The sequence below is a fragment of the Pseudonaja textilis genome, chromosome 2 (genome assembly GCF_049901715.1).
Source record: "Pseudonaja textilis isolate UNSWEBS1 chromosome 2, rPseTex1.2, whole genome shotgun sequence".
In the NCBI taxonomy this organism is placed as follows: Eukaryota; Metazoa; Chordata; class Lepidosauria; order Squamata; family Elapidae; genus Pseudonaja; species Pseudonaja textilis.
The window spans coordinates 128,661,964-128,684,045 of NC_141991.1; the positions used below are offsets into that span (position 1 = coordinate 128,661,964).

Consider the following 22,082-nt stretch of genomic DNA (forward strand, 5'->3'; position numbering starts at 1 on the left):
TTCTATCTGGGAGTGGCAATGCTTTGGCATATGTCAAGCAGCAGCGCTACAGGGCAGAATAGGGACTTACGGTTTCTGTAATACAAAAAATGATAAAATGTTAAATTTGTCAAAATTAAAATTAAACTAAACATAGCTAAACCTGGTTTATATCATACCATGCACTGTAGCTCTACGCACCTTTCTTTCCTTACAAACCACTGTTCCTCCTACCACATCCATATACTGCTTCATATATTGCCCGTTTTTCTTCAAATGTCTCTGAAAAGAAGATAAAGTTATCACTAGATAGAGTTGATTCTCTATCCAATGATCATTCTCTCGATCTTCTTTTCAATTCATTTGTTCTCTCTTCATATATATCCTCGAGATTATCTCTACTTTCATCAAGCGGTGAAGACCTGGATCTTCACCTAAGCTTTTGGTAAAGGAGAGAGAGAGAGAGAGAGACACCTTGCTTCAGTCCATATGGGCTGTCATGCTTACCATTATTTTTCTTTTATTGATTTTATTGTAATTTGTTTGTTTGTTATGAGCCAGCCAAAATTGTTCAGAATCAGGCAGCGTGTAAGCTTAATACATTATTACACATGTGAAATCACAACTACTACTTTTTTTTAGCTGGTTTGGGTGTATATACATATCATGTTTTTCCCTAGAACCTAGGATGTCAAAATGTATCAGCATAGTATATGTGCAGATCCAAACAGCGTGGCCTTTTGTAATCAGATGGAAATTTTGTCAGTGCGTCCAACATTTTTTGCTACGGTAGTGCCAATAAGCACCAGAACCCCTAGGGCCAGTTTATGCCACAATCTTTCAAATCCGATTGTCAAATCTTGATACTTTGTGATCTTATCTATGTCTTCTATTATCCTGTACTGTTGCCGCATCAATTATTCACACTTTTTTCTTTTCAACCACAGTTACATCTGGTGTCTTATTAGTCAAGACTCTGTGTGTGTGTGTATTCGGAAACCCTCTGCTATTTTCAGCTTTTCTTTTTTTCTTTTTCATTTATGTTACCACCAATTTTTCATCACTGGTTCATGATAATTTTTACAGATGTTCCAATGAATCATTTTGGCAACTCGTGTTACATTGTTTATAATCAGTTTGTGTAATCTTTTTGCATGAACTGAGTGTATAGTCTGCTGTTTCTTCCACTTTGCATAATCTGAATCATTTGACAATTTTTCAGTTCTGACCTTGATTGTACTCAGTTGAATTGCTTGTTTTTGCAGAGCCAAATGCAAGTCTTCAGTAATATTCCAGTTGTAAGCTATTACCAAGTTTTATCTTTATCAACTTTCCCCTCAGTCTTTCGTGGGAATTGCCTGTGTAATGTTTTTCTTGCCAGCATTCTGTTCACATTTTTATTATATGCTTTTGGTATTCATGTTTTTCCCCCTGTTTTTAACTTTCATCAATGCTTGTTCTTGGTTATCTTTTACATAATCAACCAATGCATACTTTTCTTTGTTTGAGTTATTCACACTTGCGGGGCAGGTAAAGCCTATCAATATCATTATGGGGATGTAATGAGTCGTGAGTTTTCTTGTTTTTCAGTCTAAACTGTTCAATTCCTCATGTCTAGTTTCAGCAGTGTATTTGTACAAAAGGTATGGCCCAGATATCAATGGTATTCCCACCATTTAATTTCATGTTAGTAGTTTTCTCACTCTTTGGATGTATTCTTTACTAATCATATTTTTAACTTACCCATGCTTGATGTTATCCAACTTTAAAATACCTGGAGATTGGCAGACTTCATCCTGATGGCTCCTGATTGTTTGGTCATTCGACATTTCAATTCCATTACTGTTTGTAATTTTATCCCAATTTACACACCTCTCTCCCAATTTACACACCTCTCTAGGCCAAATTCCATTCCATAGGTTTTGACAAGGTGCCCATCATGGCTATGGTCCATTGGAGCTTTTGGATAATGCTGTCTAGCAGGATGAGGAAGATGTTGCCAAGGTTACCAGCCACAGATAGCATTCCTTGCAAACAGAAAGGACAGTACTGCTGCCAGTCAATTTGGGCCTATTTTGTCTACCCCATAGGTGCAATTGAAGCCTCATTTTCTCTCAAGCATGCTAATGTTCTATGTAAGCAAGGATCTCTGATTTAGAAAGAGTCTGCAAACCAACATACTGTAGCCTGCACTCAATCAATTTGGAAATATATGTAGTATACCATCACACATCCTAGACTTATTTATTTTCTTTCTTTCTCAAAAGACTGTTAAGAAGCCAATTTTTGGAGTAATGTTAAGGCATCAGGCTAGAAACTGGGAGACCATGAGTTCTAGGCCTGCTGGCACAAAGCCAGCTGAGTGACCTTGGGCCAGTCAGTCATTCTCAATCCTAGAAAACAAGACAAGGGCAAACCACTTCCAAAATCTTGCCAAGAAAATTGCAAGGAGTTGTCCTGGCAGTTTCCTGGAGTCAACATTGACTTGAAGGTACCAAAACAGAAAAAAAGGAGAGTGTTAACTTTATCCTGAACTAGTTTTGATTCACTTAAATATTGAGGTCTGCATCAAGTGTACCAGCAGTGCTGCTTTCTTCTTGCCTCTGTCACTGAATCTTTTTTTTTTGGTCTCATATTTGTTCTTTCTCATCCCCTCTCCCATAATCCCCAATTATTCAGCATCACAGTGTAAGTAGTTCTCAAGTTACTACCAGAATTAACCCTAGAATTTTGGTCGTAAATCATTGGTCATAAGTCAGGTCACTACATAACTAATCTCAATTTTACAACTGTTTTTACTATGGTCCCTAAGTAACCACCACAGCTGTAAAGTGATTCATGTCATAAAACATAATTAACTTATCCAGGTGTTGTTGTTTTTGCCAGAAAACAGCAAAAATATGTTGCAAAATGTGATCATGTAGGATGCTGCAACTAACAAGCCAGTTGCCAAATTCCCCAAATTCCCCAAATCCCATGATCAGAGGAATGGTGCAGCAGTTGTAACTAACTTTTTTTGAGTCTGTCATAACTTCTGATGATCTTTAAGCAACTGGTCATAAATCAAGGATTACCAGTATGGCTGCCTACCATTCTGCAGCTGGCCTTCTCATCTCCCTATAGTTCCCTTGAATCAGTCCCACACTCCTTTGGTTACCGTGGCTTTCATGTCCTTTCCACATGATTCCTAATGTAGGGGGTGTCAGACCAAGCCTGCCTTACAAGAGAGCGGAGACGTAGAGGGTTGTTGAGTGTGGTCTTTCAATCTCTTATGTTGGATTAGGAATTGCTTATTATTTTGATATATAATTTTCTCTTGCCTTCCTTTGTCTCAGGGGAGTAATTTTTTGCGTGCCTTCCGCACCATCCCAGAAGCAGCTGCTTTGGGATTGATCTTGGCTGATTCAGATGAAGCTACCGGGAAGGTGAACTTAGGTCGGTTGATTCAAAGCTGGAACAGATTTATTCTGACCCAGCTCCACCAGGAGACTCAAGAGCAGGAGGGCCCTCAGGCTTACCGGGGCATTGGGAGCAGGTAATGAACCCTCGGCATGGGACAGCTGCAGGAGTGGGATTCAAATTTTTAACAACCGGTTCTGTGGGCGTGGCTTAGTTGGGGGGCGTGGCTTGGTGGTCGCGTTATTGGCTGGGCGTGGCCAACTCAATATCACTCACATTGAGACACGCATCTCCTCGCCTGGCCTCTCATGACTGTGGGGATGCTGCAACAGTCATAAGTGTGAAAAATGGTCATAAGTCACTTTTTTCAGTACCATTGTAACTTTGAATGGTCACTCCACACAAGCAAATTACCAACAAAGGAGGAAAAATAACTCCAGAGAAGTTCCTGAGACAGGAAGTCTCGTCCTGCCAAGAATGTAATAAGGGTTAATGGAGAGGCAGTTTCTGTAAGCAACACCAGAATGTTTCCTTCCTGCCTTCCTTACAGGATTAGGCCAGTAATTTCTTCTAACAACCGGTTCTCCAAACTGCTTAGGATGTTAACAACCAGTTCTAGGGAATAGGTGCGAACCAGTAGAATCCCACCCCTGGACAGCTGTTAACCATGATGTACTTACCATATCTTGTCTTGATCTGCTGTTTGAGCTTCAGAAAAAGAAAAAGTCTTAAGGGTCAGAGTTATATTTAATAATTAGTTTGAACTAATAATTTAGCAAAGAAAAATGAGCTGTGCAGTATATTCTGATCATAAAATGCACCTGCATCTGTTACTTAATATTTTCAGTTCTCTAACAACGTCTCTAAATTAGGCTGTTGCCGTGTTTCTCAAGCTGAGCAACATGAAGATGTGAGATCTTCAGCTTCCAGAATTCTCATTCTGGCTGAGGAATTCTGGGAGTTGAAGTCCACACATCTTAATGTTGTTGAGGTTGAGAAACACTGAGCTCTTGCAACGAAGGGAGTTTGCTCTTGGGGAGTGAACAGGGGTGGGCTTCAGAATTTTTAGCAAAGGGTTCCCTGCCCAGTTGCTGGGTGGGTTTGGCCATGGTAGGCGTGGCCTAGTTGGCCTCCTGCACCATGGAGGGGGGGGCTTTGCCCTCCCTGGACTCCAGAGGCTTTTTTCAAGCCTCCGGGAGGGCAAAAACAGCCTCCCTGGGTTCCAGAAGCTCTTTGGAAGCTGGAAACAGGTCCATTTCCGGCCTTCCCGAACTTCTGGAAGGCCCATTTTTTGCCCTCTCCGAGCATCTGTGTGAGCCCTACACTTACCTGCGTCCAAAATGGGCCGCCTGGGGACTCCTGGGAGGGGTGGGGAGGGGTGGGTGGGGCCAGCCAGGAGTGGGATTTGGGGGTTCTCCGAACTGCACAGAATCTTAGCTTGGGCTCTCCCGAACCCCTGCAAACCCCCAGCAGCCCACCTCTGGGAGTGAATATTGATGGAGCAAAGTATTGAGCTAAACTTTAATTATTACGGCCTTGGTCTGAGTTATGTGCATGCAGTTAAATTGTCCCTTAATTCTTCTAGAAATGTATACTTGTCCTGGTTTATTGTTTTGTGGTTGACTCATTAGTAGACTTTGAGATTATAGGGGGGGAAAATAAACCGAAGTCTGTCTGTCCCGGAGTATCGGGGCTCCTGAATATCGCCTCATGACATTCTCTACTGATCTAGTTGTGTTTCTTCTAGCAACTTTGGATCTTCCGGGGACTCGGTCATTGGGCAGCTTTTCAGCTGTGAAGTGGAGAACTGCAGTATGTGCCGCTGTGGCAAAGAGACAGTGCGAGTCTCTTCTACTCTCCTCTTTACTCTCTCTTATCCTGAGAACAATGGTATGGAGTTTCAGAAGTAATATAATGATAGAGTGAATATGGTGTGGAACTGTCTTTTCTCAACACATGGGACAGCAAATGTGAAGCGCTTGAGGTTTTCCAACTACCTGATTCATAGTGCCTGAACCCATGTCCCTTAGAGAAAAATTGATTGAGAAGTTTTTAAAATAGGGTAAAAATATTCCTAGAGCATCAAAGTCAGTTGTTAAAAAAGTTCTAAGCTATTCTGTCAGGCACAAGAAATCCGGGAGCAAGGCGGTTCAGATACAGGTTTATTGCACGCTAACATTCTCTACAAGAATCTGAACTACTAACAGTCAAAACAAATGATGATAGATAAGAGTCAATGGAATTCAAGGTGGGCTGGACTTAGATCTCTTGTGGGCACAAAGAGACTTGAGATTGATGACATGCTTGACCCTTCCCTTGGGCTCATCTCCTCCTTATTCACTCATTTCACTAACCAAACTTCATAAGTCTTAACACCTCAGATATTTAGTTGTTGGAATCTTAGGTTTGGTTGAACCTAAGTTAAATTCTGAGTAACAAATAGACGGGCCTTCTGTTATTTAATTTTTGTAGCAGTTTCTCTCATGTGCTTTGCCATTTTTACCTTGTTACTCAAACCAACCCTGTAGCCTGTTATAGTGATACTTTTCATTTTACACTTAGAAAATATAAATGTGCTGGAGTTCATAGAATGATTGAAATAAGAATTTTGGTTTCTCAATCCCAGGTTTCTAAAGCCTAATACAATTGATTGATTGATTGATTGATTGAATGAATAGATAAAATATGTTTAGCTTGCATGAGCAAGCAATTTGTCCACTCTAATTTAAATAATTTCTACCACACTCATCTATCAAAAGAGGTTTTAAGAAGAATAGGAAGACAAATCTTAAAAGACTATGTTTTAATGTGACATGCATACATTGAGCAATCACATCATTAACACTGAAGCAATTAATTAGCCCTGGGTTGCTTATATTTCCATAGGTTTCAAACTGATTTCTTCCCTTCTAAACCATGCCTAGGCCTTGTGCAGAGATAGAAGTGAATTGTCTGTATATCTGATCCTTGTCAAGTAGGCCTAAAACAATTCGTTACTTGCTTGAATGGTGTGCTCATAGTGACCAAGTTCAAGATTCCTGAGGAGACAGTTATTGGAATTGGGCTTTTCAACTGGTCTAGGCAACTATTTCTTGATGCCATCTGCTTTTCTTTAGCAGGGTTTGTTTTCTTCCCCGTGTGTATATCTCAGTCTCACAATGTCTGATGTCCTATTCTGAACTTTGCAGCAATGCAAATACATTCTTTTTGTGCCTCCGTTTTTCCCCAGATAAAATAATGGATTATGAATTTGCCCAGATATTAAAAAGAAGCATTTGTCTGGAACAGAACACTCAGGCCTGGTGTGAGAATTGCGAGAAGTACCAACCCACAGTAAGTGATGAGGGAAGCATTGGATGGGCCCAGGCAATAAGAGGTCTGTAGCACTGATGCATAGAAAACTTTAGGTATGGCATATACAGCCATACTATCTGGAATTGCTTTGAGAATGGGAATTGTGCATTTGATTGACAGATGACCAGGCGGAAGTATGATTCCAATATCTATGGCAAGATCTATGATAAATTGATTTTGAGGATAAAATATTAAATTAATAAAATATTAATTTAAAGAAGAAAAATATTATTCCCCTGTTCCCCTAGTTCCCACTATCAGTTTTGCTATGAACTGCTAAAAGATCAAAATAATGATCCTTAGTCTGATCAGAGCATGCGCATAACTAGGCATTACCAAATAAAGTTACAAAGATTCAAACTGTGTCATTGCTTCAGTATTACACAACATCTCTCTCTCTCTGCCATTGCAGGTCCAGACACGCAACATCCGCTGTCTGCCAGATGTGTTAGTCATTAATTGTGAAGTCAACAGCTCCAAGGAAGCAGAATTTTGGAAGGTGCAAGCTGAGGTAGGGAGATGCACACATATGTTGTTTGCTATTGCCATTCTCTAGGTGCAGTCACCTCTCAGGTGGCCTCAAACAATGCATTGTCAAACAGTTCACTACCTCTGGTTCATGTCCAATCAAGATCCTTACTCCATTTCTAATGCCTCTAGTTTTACAGGTGGGACCTCAGTTAAGATAACCCAAAATAAGGAAACCAATTTCCAGGGCTCACTTATCAAGATGTGTTCTGGGAAATCGTCCACAGAATTTCTTAATCTGTATATTATACACACACACTGTATACTATATACTGGAATAAGTTAGAAGTGCCATTGGCAAACAGAAGTAAAATGTGTTCCTCATACAACATGTTGAGAAGCAGTTGGAGAACTTATCCTATCTTGATCCGCTTGAGTTGATAGTAAATTAAAAAAAAAAATCAATGTATATCAAATTTAGATTTAGATTTCTGTGCTTCAGGTTCATCCTTTCTTTGACAGTATGCTTTTAAGAAGAAGATACTGAAGAAGGGTTGCCTGGAATTCCCCAAAAGTAGAGAAATAGCAGTTGGAGAATGGTAAGTACCATTTCTATCCAGGGAATCCCTACTTTTCCTAACACTTTGTCCTGGCCCTACCGTTCCTTAATTATAAGCCTTGTTATTGAATTATATGACTGCTTCTACCATGTTCTTAATTATACCAAGACACGTAATTAAAGGACAGAGAAAGTCACTGAAGCAGTAAAATTGCAATTATACTGCAGATGGAAAAGTGCAGTTAGACACAAAAGAGTATAGAATTGGTCCATTGTAATTATGGATGATGAGATAATTAATGTCATTTCTCGCTGAACTAATCAGTCTCATTTCTTTGACTGGCACTATTGGGTGCTTAAGCACAGAAAAAAAAGTCTGCTGCTCAGTCCTGTTCACTGATAATTCCTTCCACCTCTGTGATATCGATTGGCGTTTGCTTTGCTTTCAGGAATGAGTTAGGAATGGCTGAGGGGGGACACTCTTACACCTCCATTGAAGAGCTAAAGAACATCTGGATTCCTTATTCCATCAAGATGAAGCTCTCCAAGAACAAGGAGTTGGAGGTTTACAACTGGGACGAAAGCAGTGAAGTAAAATATTTCTTGTTTACAAGAAAGTACTTCCTTAAAATACTTTCTTTATACCCGACTTAAATATGAAATGTTTTCTTGGTATCCTAGTGCTTGTGAATGCTCCCAAACCGTGTTAATTGTGTTACACAGAACCATTGCCCACTTTAAGAAGGAATGCTTAAATCATCCCAGAAAGAATTTTAAGTATTTAATTTTCAAAAGCCTCAGTAGGTGAGAACAAGTTTTCATTTCTTTGTTGCTTTTCTAAGCTGCAAATACTGTAAGGTGTAGAGAAAGAACTCATCGGGAAAAATCAATTTCAGACTCTTTGTTTTTTATTCCACCATAAAGGTACTAAGGCTACTTGCAAATAAAAGCTTGTCAAGCTTCTTCCCACGTGGTAATTGGAGCTATTTGGACCAATGTGGGAGAAATGGCAATTTAGCCAAAAAGAAATGCTTGGGTTATCTAGTTTGCATTCAGGTTTGGTCACCACAGTATAAAAAAGATGTTGAGACTCTAGAAAAAGTGCAGAGAAGAGCAACAAAGATACTTAGGGGACTGGAGGCTAAAACATGAAGAACAGTTGCAGGAATTGGGTATGTCTAGTCTTGTGAAAAAGAAGGTCTAGTGGTGACATGATAGCAGTGTTCCAATATTTGAGTGGATGCTACAAAGAAGCGGGAGTCAACCTCTTTTCCAAAGTACCTGAAGACAAAACTAGAAGCAATGGGTGGAAACTAATCAAGGAGAGAAGCAACCTAGAACTCAGAAGAAATTTCCTGACAGTTAGAATAATTAATCATGAAATGACCTGCCTCCAGAAGCTGTGAATGCTCCAACACTGGAGGCTTTTAAGAAGAGACTGGACAGCCATTTGTCTGAAATGGTATAGGGTTTCCTGCTTGGGGCAGGGGGTTGGACTAGAAGACCTCTAAAATCCCTTCCAACTCTTTTATTTTGTTATCTAAACCTGCCTCTCTGTCTCTTACATTATTAAGATAGAGATAGGCAAACTTCAGGATTGATGTATCCTTTCTTCCATCTATTCCAGAGCAAGATGGAAAACAATGGCTTGAGGAACTTTCAAAGATATAAAACTAAAGACTTTGAATATAAGCTCCACCCAGGAATTTGATTTCAGCTTGAGAATTTACACACAGTAGTTTGTATTAGATTTTCCCTGAAATAGTCTTCCTAAGGCGGCAAATTTTAATGGAGAAATATCATTAGTTGCAATAGGTAATCCATCTGGGTTAAGTTTACCAATCTGTTATAAATCTTCATAAAAATTAACAGTAGATCCGAAAGAGCTGTCATGATGCAGTGGTTCGAACGCAGTGTTGCAGGCTAATTCTGCCGATTGCCAGCAGCCTTCCATCCTTCCGAGGTGGGTAAAATGACCCAGAGAGCTGGGGGCAATATGGTGACTCTGTGAACCGCTTGGAGAGGGCTGTAAAAGCACTGTAAAGCAGTATATAAGTCTCAATGCTATTGCTATTTTTGTCCAGTCTGTTCCTGTCATACCGTACAATCGAACCCAGGTTTGTGTGCTTAGAAGTGTTTTCCGCTCACTGCAGTGGGACTTATTCCCAGGAAACTGCAGAGAGGACTGCACCCAGTTCTCCATTCTCCTAAAATAAAGACAATAATTATACATTCAGTACAAAATTATTTGAAGACTCATAGTAGTGGGATGAAGTTAGAGTTAGTTTTCGCCAGATCCTCTGCAAGAGGTATCAGAAATAAAGGTTGCAGGGACATTTAAGTTGACCCACATCTGCCTGCTAATGGTTGAGCTATATTACAGCAGTAGCACTAGCGGTTAAGGAAAGGCTGGATAAGTCCAGGCAAATGAAAACATGAAGAAGAGGTACGCTGGGGAACCACCAGCAACCAAACGTGTCATATGTATAGCTAGTCCCTTACGATCACAATTGAGCCCAACATTTATGTTGCGAAATTGTTGTTCGTTTACTGTGAGTCAGCTCTCAGAGAACAAAGGTTCATCAGGTTAAATCATTTATGTCAATTCATGAAACGGGAGAGAACACGATGAAGGATAAATGAACAAATAAGGCAAGTTAGGTAGGCTCCAAGCTTCGTTCTGCCACGCTGACATTAGGATATAAGGTTCTGGAAAGGCAAACATATTGGAGTTGAACTGTCCAGGGGGCTGGTTTCAGGAGTACTAAAAACAGTGTGCTTTTCCTCTTTGGGGAGAAAACTAGCTCACTTTTGGAGCTGTCTTGTTGCAGTTGGGCATGTTGGAGGATCAAGAATCTACGTACATCTATGACCTCATGGCAACAGTTGTACATATTTTAGATTCCCGGACTGGTGGCAGCCTTGTGGGGCATATCAAAGTTGGAGAGACCTACCACCAAAGAAAGGAGGTGAGACTTTTAACAAAAAACAGTGCGTCTCTGCTCTGTAACTGTCGATTCCTATTAAATGGAAGGGGGTTAAATGTATGACTTAATTGCACCTAATTGTAATGTATGATTGCAATGCACCTTCAATACATCACTTTCTTTTCTTAAGGGTGTCACACACCAGCAGTGGTATCTTTTTAATGACTTTCTCATTGAGCCTGTGGATAAGGTAAAGATATTTTGATGATTTATATTCTGTGCTCTTGCTTTCCCACATACAAGAGAAATGAAAATTAATATTTAGTGTGAAGTTATTCACTTTCCATGCTTTTTGAAACTAGATAGCTTGGATTTTATAGAGTGTTTTGACATAAAATGGAGATCAGAATTGAATAGATTTGAAAGAGTATATCTTTAGAAAGTAGCTCTACATAGATTGGAGCGTTTCAAGTCATATTTCCATATTAATGAGAATTGATATTTGCTTTTAAAGTGTCTGTGAATCTCTGCTTTATTGAAAAGCCTAGCTGAGACATCCTAGCCTATGTTACATTTTTTTGCCCTGCAAACAGTATTAAATTGTACATTAAAGATGGTATGTGAAATGTCTTTTATAGTCGTGGACATAAAATAACTTATTTTATTTGGAGACATGTAATGTTACTACAAGAAGAGATGTCACATATTTATAAAGCATATTTTACTAATGTATATGCCTTTGTGCCACGGAATATGCACCAAGTTGCTGTGCCCCCACTGAGAAATTTGAGATCTTGTCCTTAGGGGTCTTAGAATTTACAATCTAGCCAGGGTTGCCCCGAACTGTTGCCATGGATAAACAAATGTGGGTATTCATTCATCCAAGTCATAAGTTGTATCCATGCTGAAACCTCCTTGACATTCAGCATTCACGTCTAAAGAAATTTAGACAGCTCAGACAGGCACAATTCTAAGTCAACGTTTCTTATTTTGAACTATTCCCCCCCCCCCCCACACACACACACTTTTTCATTTTAATTAAAAACAGCTTCCAGAACTCATTTCTGATCTGTCTGTTCTCCTACTTCTGTCTGTCTGGTTTTTCCTGTCTGCCTTTGGATTTACAGTGTGAGGCTGTCCAATTTGACATGACCTGGAAAGTGCCTGCTATCCTTTATTATGTGCGGCGGAACCTCCACTCCAAGTACAATTTACACAGTGAGTGTGTTTACATGTACAAATGCAGTTACAAAAACAGCAAGAAATTAGGAGTTGCTGTTTCTTAAAACCTGACAACCAGGTTCAGCCATGATGATAACCTTTCGTCTCTTATAACCCAGGTATCCAGTAATATTAGGGCAGGAGCTATAAGGTCCCTCTATATAGGTATGTATATAAGAAGCATGGCTACAGGAATTCCTAAACAAGTACTAGATGATTGTCTTATTATAACTTATGGTAATGACATAGAGGTGGTCCTTGAGTTATGACTATAACCGAGACTGCCCATCATGGTCCTAAATTGTGATGGTTGTAAACCAGTCCACTTAACATGACCAAGCCAATGTTATGACTCTTTTTTTTTTTTGCAATGGCTGTAAAGCAAACCAATTGTTCACTATAGGCCAGTTTTGCTGAAAACCAGCAGTAAAAGCCAGCAAAAAATGTCATAAAATGCAGTCAAATGACTGGGATGCCTCAAACAGCCATAAATGGGCCACTTGCTGAGACTGCAAAATACAGTCATCTGACAGAAAGGGGGGAGTGTCTGTTGTAACTTTGGAACTAGGTCATGAGTACTCCCAGGGAGGTCTGTTGTAAATCTGAACAATCGCTAAACAACCAGTCATAAGTTGAGGACTACCTGTACTGATATCTTTGTTCAGGAACTCCAGCAGCCAAGCCCCCTTATTATACAGGGACATAGAGAGAGAGAGGTGTTACTGAGTAAGTGGCTTTGAAGGTTGTATAATAGGAATAGAGTGTGATTCAATAGTATGTCATTCCACCATGAGCCCAGTTCATAGTTCCCAGTAAGCTACAGTGGTTAGTAAGCATATTGAGTTCAAATAATGTCTTTTTTTTAAAGCCACCTATCTGTTTTAAATGCTGATTAGGTGAAATTGAGTGTAGGAAAGAAGCCATGTTCACCCTGAATAACCAAGAGCATAATTATGATTTAATTTAAGCATATTTCTCTGGGCCCTCTTGTTCTCCTGCCTGAAGAAAATCGCTTCCCACACAACTAAAAAAATAACGATACCCTAAATGAATAATTCACTTGACACAATGCTCAGTTTGAAAAGCCAGAAGTTATATTCAGGTTCATCAAGCCATGGGGCTTGGTTGGGTCCTGCCTGCCTTACGTTGCCCAGTGAAATCTCCTTGTCAAGCAAGGCAGCTAGGCTTTCCTTCCTGTATTTTTAAAAGATAGCTCTGTCTACTTAACAAGTGGGGCATATGGCTAGCTTAGCCTTCAGACAGTTCATTTTCTTATATCCTCACTCGTTTGTTTTTCAGGAACCTATTTTGTACACATTTAGCACATGCACATGAAACCTGTAGTGTTCTCGGAGGAGAGAAAGGTTGCTGTCCTGCTTGGAGTGACCTGTGTTCTCATGTTGAACAACCCCAATTTCCTCACTTTCAGCCTTCCTTACAACCGCTGGGCACCCACCCCTTGATCTTTTCTTTCATTGCCTTTACAGCCAAATGGAAATTCCAACGAGAAGCATCATATAATAGTGTTGCACAGCCAGGAGGAGAAACAGCCTTACCCTCCCTCACAGTCAGTGAATGTGAGGATGGAATTTTTGAGAGGGGGTCATAAGTTAACACCACAAAGATTGAGACAACAAAGTAAATACGTTTTGCAAGGAAGTGCGGTACTCTCAAGGGGAAGTGAAACAAACTGAGCGATCATCATGAGATGAAAAGGCCCATCAGCATAGACAACAGAGGTCGCGTCCAGGATGAAAAACATTGCTATCCAAAACACTTTCGTTGTGCTCTGAAATAGAAATTGTTGGAGGGTGTTTAGATGAATGCTGAAGCAGCTATGCAGCTGTTTTTCCACATAAACCAGTGTGTCCAGATATTTATTGCAAGGCTGCTGGTCACTTTTTGAGAAGCAGCTTCAGTAGTGTTGTCCATCTTAATTTTAATGTATTTTGAATTGAATAAAGTGTGAATGGATAATGTGGATTCCTGAAACTACACTCCATGTGCCATCAGAAATCTATTTGGCATGTTTCTAGAAATGTGACCAGCTTCAGGATTGAGTCACCCTTGTTATGGATCTATCTTATTAAAAAAAAAAAAACCCTTGTTTTAAATTCTGTTGTTCGGTTCTTCTAGGGAAGTCAGTCCTATGGCATTAGAGGTTTTCTTTTAAGAGTTTTAGGCCCGTTAGGTTTGAGTGATCAACCGATTCTTAGAAAATAGTATCATTTGTACGAAGGAAGTTGTGCTCTTGAGGTTTTCTCTGGGGCATCCACTGACCGAGGTGGGGTTTCCCTTTTTGTTTGGTTTTTCTGTAAACTGAATGTAATCTCCGAGTGAGTCAACTGTGATGATCAAATTTCATTTTCTTTTTCAAGTCAAGAACCCGATTGAAGCCAGCGTGTTGCTTGCTGAGGCTTCCCTTGCTCGCAAACAGCGCAAGTGTCACGCCACTTTCATCCCCCTCATGCTGAGCGAAATGCCCCAGGTTGGAGACTTGGTGGGATTGGATGCTGAGTTTGTCACCCTCAATGAGGTAGGCATCACACATTAGGAGAAGAAGACAAGGTTTCTGGATTCTGTGATCGAAAAGGCGGTATCTATTCATCCTTTCATCATCTGCGATAGGAGGAAGCTGAGCTTCGCAGTGACGGGACCAAATCCACCATCAAACCCAGTCAGATGTCAGTGGCCAGGATCACGTGTGTCCGGGGGCAGGGTCCCAATGAGGGCGTTCCTTTCATTGATGATTACATTTCCACACAAGAACAGGTATGCAGCTCAAAAAACATATTCCACGTTTTTAAGACCGTGCAAAAAGTGAACAGGGATCAAGGCCAATCTGAGCTCTAGAGGAATGATGTTCCACAGAGAAGGAGCCAGGACAGAAAAAGATGTGACGGAACCTGATGGTAGAGAGACGATACCTCAAATAATCTGGCTCTGTGCCATGAAGGGCTTTATAGGTCATCGCCGGCATCTTCAATTGCACCTGGAAGCAGAATGGCAACCAGTGCAGCCTACAGAGCAGAGGTGTGGGATCAAGATATGAGAGACTCCGAGCTGGGCTTCCCGGTCACACAACACATAGTTGTGCAAAGGCCCTTAGGGGGATGGCTATGCTTGTTCTTTGAACAAGAGCTAGACCACCACCACCCGCCCCCAAATTGCACACAGGTTCTTTTTGAAGTATCACAACTCTCATCTAAAACAAAAAGTGGAAAGTCTCAGAAACCAGGGGCCTCTGGCACCCAAAGTCACTTAGTCAAGCTGAAGCTTGTTATTCCGTTACTATTATTATTATTATTGTTGTTGTTGTTGTTGTTGTTTAATCTTTAGTAAGATTCACAGCCTTAGGGGCTGGTTGGTAGCTCAACAGCTCGAGTCCTAACCATGGACCTAAGAACTGTTCAGGTAGTGTCGGAGGATATATGCTGTTCCAAGTAGGGTGGATTTTTATAGAATCAGGGTATTCAAGTCTGATAAATTCAAGATTTCCAAATAGCCAGGCAGCCCTTTAGGTATTGCTCCAAGGGCTCCAATTACAATTGGGATAACACATCATCATCATTATTATTATTATTATTATTATTATTATTATTATTATTATTATTATTATTATTATTTTCTAGCATCATAGGAATTTGTCTTCCTTTTTCCTATCAGGTAACATATGTTTTTGAATGGGAGGCAGATCTACTTGGTGGCCTGGAAGATGAGAAGGGGACAGGAAGACACTTCGATATATAACCATTCTATTTTCTTTGTTCTTATAGGTGGTGGATTATCTTACTCAGTACTCGGGAATAAAACCAGGAGATCTGGATGCCAAAATTTCATCCAAACATCTCACAACCCTCAAATCCACCTATTTAAAGCTACGCTTCCTTATAGATGTTGGAGTCAAGTTTGTGGGCCATGGATTGCAAAAAGACTTCCGGGTTATCAATATCATGGTGACTGTCTCCTTATAAACTCTTGATAGATCTCTCTCTTTCACAGGTTAACTTCTTATAGTGAGTGAGAATAGAGCATGTGTAAAGACGGTATAGTAACAAAGATGTAACTGAACATGAGTGATATGTATGAATGACTTAATACCTTTATTTAGATTCCCTGACTTAGATTGCTGTACAATTTAACATGGGCTAAGGCAGATGAACCTCTGAAGATCTTCCTGAATTTTAAAGAACTTTTCAACTACATTAGAAGCTCTAGCATTGTTGAAGTCACTGAGGAATCTGAAGTCATTGTTTGCAGACACGTCTCATTTTCACAACCTGTCTTTGAATTTTATTAGCATTCTCTCCCTCAGTTGCTTTTTCAGTGGACTTTCTGGTTTTTCTTTGAAGATTCTCAGAACTGAAGAAGCTTCTTGGATGAGAAGCAAAATGTCTTCAAAGAAAAACCAGAGAGTCCAGTTGCCTCTTGAAAAAGGTAACCATGACCTGGATGACAGAATATCCATGGATATTTAGCTTTCTGTCATTTAGGCTCTTTCCTGGCCATGGGCAATCCCAGAGAAATGGCTGTGTTTGAATGCATTGGCTCGAGCTCACAAGAGGCAAGGGTGAGAGCTGAGGCCTTGCATAAACCAGGCACACGCTTTGATATTATGGTTTAGGCTTTGAACTACCTGCTTATACTGTTACTGAGGCCAGCATCTATCAAAGAACAGGTGCTAACTATTATTTTTGGTTATTCTTGTTGTCTTTTTCCTAGACGTGTCTCCTAGTAAACTTTTACTTCAGATGTGTTGCCAGAAGTGGTAACTGAGGGACAGTCCACTTGAAAAGTACACCCAATAGGCCCCAGCCATCAGATTTGCACACTTGTAACAAGCCTGATACTAGCCAGTAAAAACAATCATATTTTTTTGTTATTTAAATTAGAGCACACAGTGCCTGAAAACTTCGGGTCAGCTCCTGAACCCCCCAGAAATTGCTTCCAGGCTCTTATTTTTAATATGGAAGGCACAAATTATTAAATACATTAGTAGTAATCAAAGGCACTCAGCTAATTTGCTTTCAGTTATATGAATTACCAGATTTAATTGTTTGCCTTGCTTCCTTATCTCCATTGGAGCAAGTGGGCCACCTTAGGCCAAGTCTGGTTTCGATCTAAGATTAGAAGGTCTTATAGATTGAATACGTGGTTGTGTGCTAATAGGGCTATACCTGCCTCTTACAGGTTCCCAGAGATCAAGTAATCGACACAGTGTATTTGTTCCACATGCCTAGGAAGAGGATGATCTCCTTGCGCTTCCTTGCCTGGTATTTTTTGGGTCAGTACAATAATCCTTTGGGCAGTGTTAAGCTGTGCTCCTCTTCCAGTCAGCCAAGCTACCCCGCATGAAATAATAATATAGTTGCTAAATAATTCCTCAGGTACAGTTCTCAGGAAGGCAGTATTGATGAAAATGTGCAGGAACTGATATCTAAGCAAAAGCAGCTGAAACTTTAAATGCAGAATAATGAGAGAACAACTTGGTACCTGGTCAGGTAGTCGCCTCCCTAATTCCCTGAACTTTAAAACAGGAGGAGGTGCCACACAAGCAGACTTGCACAGTTTTGTTATTAAAGCCCAAATTCAATAAAAATAGTTTTATGTGGAGCTGATTTCCTGGTCCAGTGTACCTAGTAAGGCTGACTGCCCTCATGAGTTTTACAGTTTCTCAAACCTTGCAATTGAGAATGGGGAATAGGGAAGGCCTTCCATTTTAGATTAATATTGGAGTCTAAAATTGAGTTTATTTTCAACACTGACAAGAATAAGTTCTTGCCACTAAGCTTAGCCTAGAGAGATTTCCTCTTTTCTTGAAACAAAGGAAGTAGGCAAGACAACATTTGCTATGTCTTTGGATTTTTCTCTCTTTTGCTTAGACCTGAAAATTCAAGGAGAAACTCATGACAGCATTGAAGATGCACGAACAGCACTTCAGCTGTACCGGAAATACATGGAACTGAGCAGTGGAGGCTTGGAACCGGAGGAATTCCGGAAGGTGCTGAAGGGCCTCTACGAAAAAGGGAGAAAAATGGACTGGAAGGTCCCTGAGCCTGATGGCCAGAGCAGCCCCAAGAGTAAGTTTCTGTTGCTCGGCCTGTCGAGCATTCGCGTTCTGTGACAATCTGATATTTGGAAGATGGAAGATTCTGGATCTTGGGAGAAAAAAAATCAGACTCATTGATAAAAGGACTGGGGAGATCGGACTTGGCAGAAGTGCATTGGGAAAAAGTGTCAGGTGAACATGGGCAAGCAGTGGGATGCAGCCCCTTAAAAGGGCCAGGCCAGGCCTGGCTTGGTTTAATGGAAACATGTCCAGATCATGGGATGTATTTCATGAGAAAAGCTGTAGTGGGTTCAGAGGAAGGCTACCAGAATAGTAAATGGTAATCATAAAATAATAAAATATAAACCGCTCAGAGTTAATGCACGGTAAGGTGGACGGCTGATAAATTTTACAAATAAAATAAACAAGAAATAAATAAAATAAAATAGAATGACCTGCAAATCAAGTCCCATACAGAAGAATGGAAGGAGCTGGCCATCTTTTGACGGTAGAAGAAGAGATGTTGCAAGTGATATGACAGACATGTGGACAGCTAAATGCTGCAATGTGCAAAAGGATATAAGCCTGTTTCTTTGCTGAAATTGAGATTTCAAAGAGAACCAACAGACTAAAATTAAAAGAAAGGAGATTTAGGTGAATATTAGGAGGAAATACCATATGATGAGAGTTGTTAATCAATGGGACCATCTACCTAAACCTGGATAGCAAGATTGGAACAGTCTTGCTTTAGGTCACAGGGGTGTCAAACTGGCAGCCCTCAGGCCGGATGCATCAGGCTCAGGCCACACCCACCCCAGCTCTGCGAAGGGGAAAAAAATGTTGCCATACATCCTGCAATGGCACAGTGATGCAGCAAGTTTGACACCTGTGCTTTAGGAGGTTCTTGCCCTAAGCATGGACTTGAGATAGATCATCTCCAAGGATCCTTCCAATTCAGGGATTCATTTCATTGGTTCTGTATAAAGATTCACAAATGCTTGTAACCACATGCAGGGAAGTGCATTTTGGCACACCTCTATCAGCTGTGCTTCAAATGTGATGGCTGCAAATATATGCCTTCCTTCATGCTTTTGAACCTATAAAAGTGTGTATTTTCATACAGAATATTTAAATACATGGATAGTGATAAGTGTTTATGCTTTCAGGTAGAAAGATCAAGCCTCCAGTCCTTTATATTTCACCTGCAGAGCAGAATTTGCTTAAACGAGGCTGGAAAATAAAGTCTTAATAGAGAGTTTGCTTTGCAACCAAGAAGGTGCATTGTTTCCCTGAAAGGCTTCTTAGGCTAAGTGGAAGATGCAGATGTGAAGCCCTTAATTTTTAAGGGTGTAAACAATATGGCCTGCATGTTGTCTGCTTCCTTTGCAATTTGGGAGGTTTTAAGGACCCGTCCTCTTTGTAGGGGTCCCCTGTAAAATTCCTTCCTTTTCCTTCGAAAAGATTCTGCCTGTTTTGGGGAGTATGCCAAGGGACATTGTACGTCTTTATCTTAAGCTTATCACAATCTTCCAGCAGAGACTGTTGGCTTTGGGCTTGGTTTCGTTTTGCCCATATTCTTCTGTCTGGTCCTAGGATGTGACTTTAGATCCTCTCTTAGATATAGTCTTGTAAGTCATTGTAAGGCTCATTCTTTCTCCATAATTCACAGGACTGTGCTGTCTTTCTCTGGCAGGTGCTGCAGTCTTCTCAAGTGTGTTGTCTCTCTGATCCACGTCACCCTATCATTTCCCTTGAGTCCCTTGAGAAGAGGACCATCCCAAGCCTGCTCCCTGGAATATGGATATCAATGGACCGGAAGATAGTGTGGATGTATAAGACAAGAAGGCACAGTAATTAATGCATAGTGGACATGAATTTGAGGGATCGGAGGATTTCTTTTGGAAAGATCTCTTGGATCTCAGGTCACATTTTAAACAACCTTGGCAAAGAGAGTACACGAGACAGTTTAGGTGCAGGCCACAGAGGGTCACGCTTCCTTTCAAAGGCCTGCACGCATTCACCAACTACATGATGCAGCATCCATTAGGTGCTTAGGGATAAGCTGTTCTTGATTTTAAAAAAAAAAGATGGTGAGAAGCAACTGATGAAGTGTTTTAAGATCCTTTCTACACCTGTCAGTGTTGTTAGTAGAGCTTGCAGGAGGCCCCTGTTCTCTCTAGCTGGGAGTTGCTCCTAAGAAAACCCAGAGCTGGACTCTTACTGTCATGGAAGTTTTAACCTTTTAATATTTTCTATATGTAAATTATGATCAAGGTTACATAAAGACTCTATAAAAATGTTGGTGCTTCTAATGCAATGTTGCAGTCCAGCCTTTTGTTTGCTTTTTGTCCTATTAATTCACAGTCATCCCATGTTGTTTCATCATCATCTCTCTTGTCAGAGTAGTATTAATGTATAATCCTGGTTTTAATTCAGTGGAGTTGAACCTGAAGGTGGACAAGTCACCCGAGCAAATTCAGATTTTATTAATCTTACATCAAGGTTGGTCAACCTCTTTTATACAACCTAAATTTTAGAGGAATTAAGTTTATGCGAATCTGTAACAGCATGATTGACAACCATGATGTTTTGCCAGAGCAAAAAAAAACATTTTTATTTAGGTCAGGAATATCAAATAAAATATTTTAAAAATGATTTAAAAATAGAACTGTGTAAGCACCAACTAAACTTTTGCCAACCCAAAAAACTATCCAATCTCAGGAAAAACATCTTCTAGAAGACAACCAAACATTTTATCTAGCCAAATTGGTAATTTGGAGAAGAAGCTGGACAGTAATAAGAAATGCAAAAATTATAGATGATGTTTATCCTGCAGAAAACTGGAACATGCATGTACCCCAATCTCCACTGGCTTCAAGGTTTAGGAGCAAAAGGCCCAATGTTCCAGTGGTTTTCCTTCTTCCTCCAGGGCCAGTCCCAATCAGTGAGGGGTGGGGATCTAGCCTCAAAGCCTTCCTTTGTGAGTCCCTCAGGCCTGTTTTCTGTCCTCACTCTTACTTATCATCTACATCAGTGGTTCTCAACCTTCCTAATGCCGCGACCCTTTAATACAGTTCCTCATGTTGTGGTGACCCCCAACCATAAAATTATGGCTCGGTTCCTAAGACCATCGAAAATATGTGTTTTCCGATGGTCTTAGGCGACCCCTGTGAAAGGGTCGTTCGACTCCCAAAGGGGTCGTGACCCACAGGTTGAGAACCACTGATCTACATGAAACTACTTCAATATGGGATCAGGCATCATCAGCATGCTGGTGATACTTAATACTACACCCCCACGCTACTGTGTTCAAGTGATGCTATCAAGTTCTTTGTCAAGGTTTGGAAGCAGTGAGGATCTGGATGGAAAAGATCAGACTTCAGCACAGCCATTTAAGCGTCAAGAGCCTGCATGTGCCTCTTCCGAACACTGATTTGTTTCCCAGGACTTAAGGGACATTTTAGCCCTCTTTGCTTATGAAATGGTTCTTGGTTGTTTTCCTCAAGGTCATCTCCCAGATTCCCTACACAACCCAAGGAAGACTGAGGGGCTCCATCTCCTTTGAGTTCTGGATGGGTTTATCCTCTCCCAGATAGAATTGGTGCAACATATAGGGTTTGCTCTTGCTGGAAGAAGAGATGGCAGCCGTGGCCAGGAGAGCCTCTGCACAGATCCATCTTGCAATTATTGCCTTTTTAATAATAATAATAATAATAATAATAATAATAATAATAATAATAATAATAATAATAATATGGATCTGCCTAGTCATTAAAAAAGGATCTCTGCTTTCTGATACATGAAGCAGCAGTGGCCAGTTGGTTGAAATCCATTCAGCCATCATAATTCCTTTCATCATAATAGTCATTTCCAGAACAATAAATGACTCCTTTTTGTCCTTTCAGTAATTTCTTTCCTGCCTAATTTATTTTCATAAATTATTAGCATATAAGGGAGAGCTAGTGTCATCATACTTGGCCTCCTTATTGCTCAATTGCATATTTTTAATCAGCAATACCAACCCCGTCAGGTTGATTGGTTAAGAGACCCAAAGAAAAGTCCCCCTTAAAAAAAAACTTCTGACTCAGAGGGAGAGATGACGCTTTTTCTGAAAGAAGTTTTGATG

The 22,082-nt window shown here is 40.4% G+C and overlaps 1 protein-coding gene across 5 annotated transcripts in view; it reads left to right on the forward strand.

The window, feature by feature from the left end:
• PAN2 (poly(A) specific ribonuclease subunit PAN2) overlaps positions 1 to 21,864 on the forward strand; it is a 35,035-nt gene extending 13,171 nt beyond the window's left edge. For 3 of the 5 annotated variants that reach the window (XM_026717423.2, XM_026717420.2, XM_026717421.2), the window contains exons 12-26: positions 3,315 to 3,514; positions 5,126 to 5,268; positions 6,608 to 6,711; positions 7,145 to 7,243; positions 7,723 to 7,799; positions 8,209 to 8,350; positions 10,591 to 10,728; positions 10,877 to 10,936; positions 11,814 to 11,904; positions 14,286 to 14,443; positions 14,536 to 14,679; positions 15,684 to 15,863; positions 17,098 to 17,191; positions 17,790 to 17,987; positions 19,650 to 21,864. In XM_026717423.2, coding sequence (XP_026573208.1) covers positions 3,315 to 3,514; positions 5,126 to 5,268; positions 6,608 to 6,711; positions 7,145 to 7,243; positions 7,723 to 7,799; positions 8,209 to 8,350; positions 10,591 to 10,728; positions 10,877 to 10,936; positions 11,814 to 11,904; positions 14,286 to 14,443; positions 14,536 to 14,679; positions 15,684 to 15,863; positions 17,098 to 17,191; positions 17,790 to 17,987; positions 19,650 to 19,684 — 1,863 coding nt within the window. In that variant the 3' untranslated portion in view covers positions 19,685 to 21,864. Of the gene's footprint in view, positions 1 to 3,314; positions 3,515 to 5,125; positions 5,269 to 6,607; positions 6,712 to 7,144; positions 7,244 to 7,722; positions 7,800 to 8,208; positions 8,351 to 10,590; positions 10,729 to 10,876; positions 10,937 to 11,813; positions 11,905 to 13,394; positions 13,656 to 14,285; positions 14,444 to 14,535; positions 14,680 to 15,683; positions 15,864 to 17,097; positions 17,192 to 17,789; positions 17,988 to 19,649 lie in introns of those variants that run through there. The other 2 variants (XM_087925214.1, XM_087925215.1) reach the window with 2 other exon arrangements.
• Positions 21,865 to 22,082: the final 218 nt, after the last annotated feature.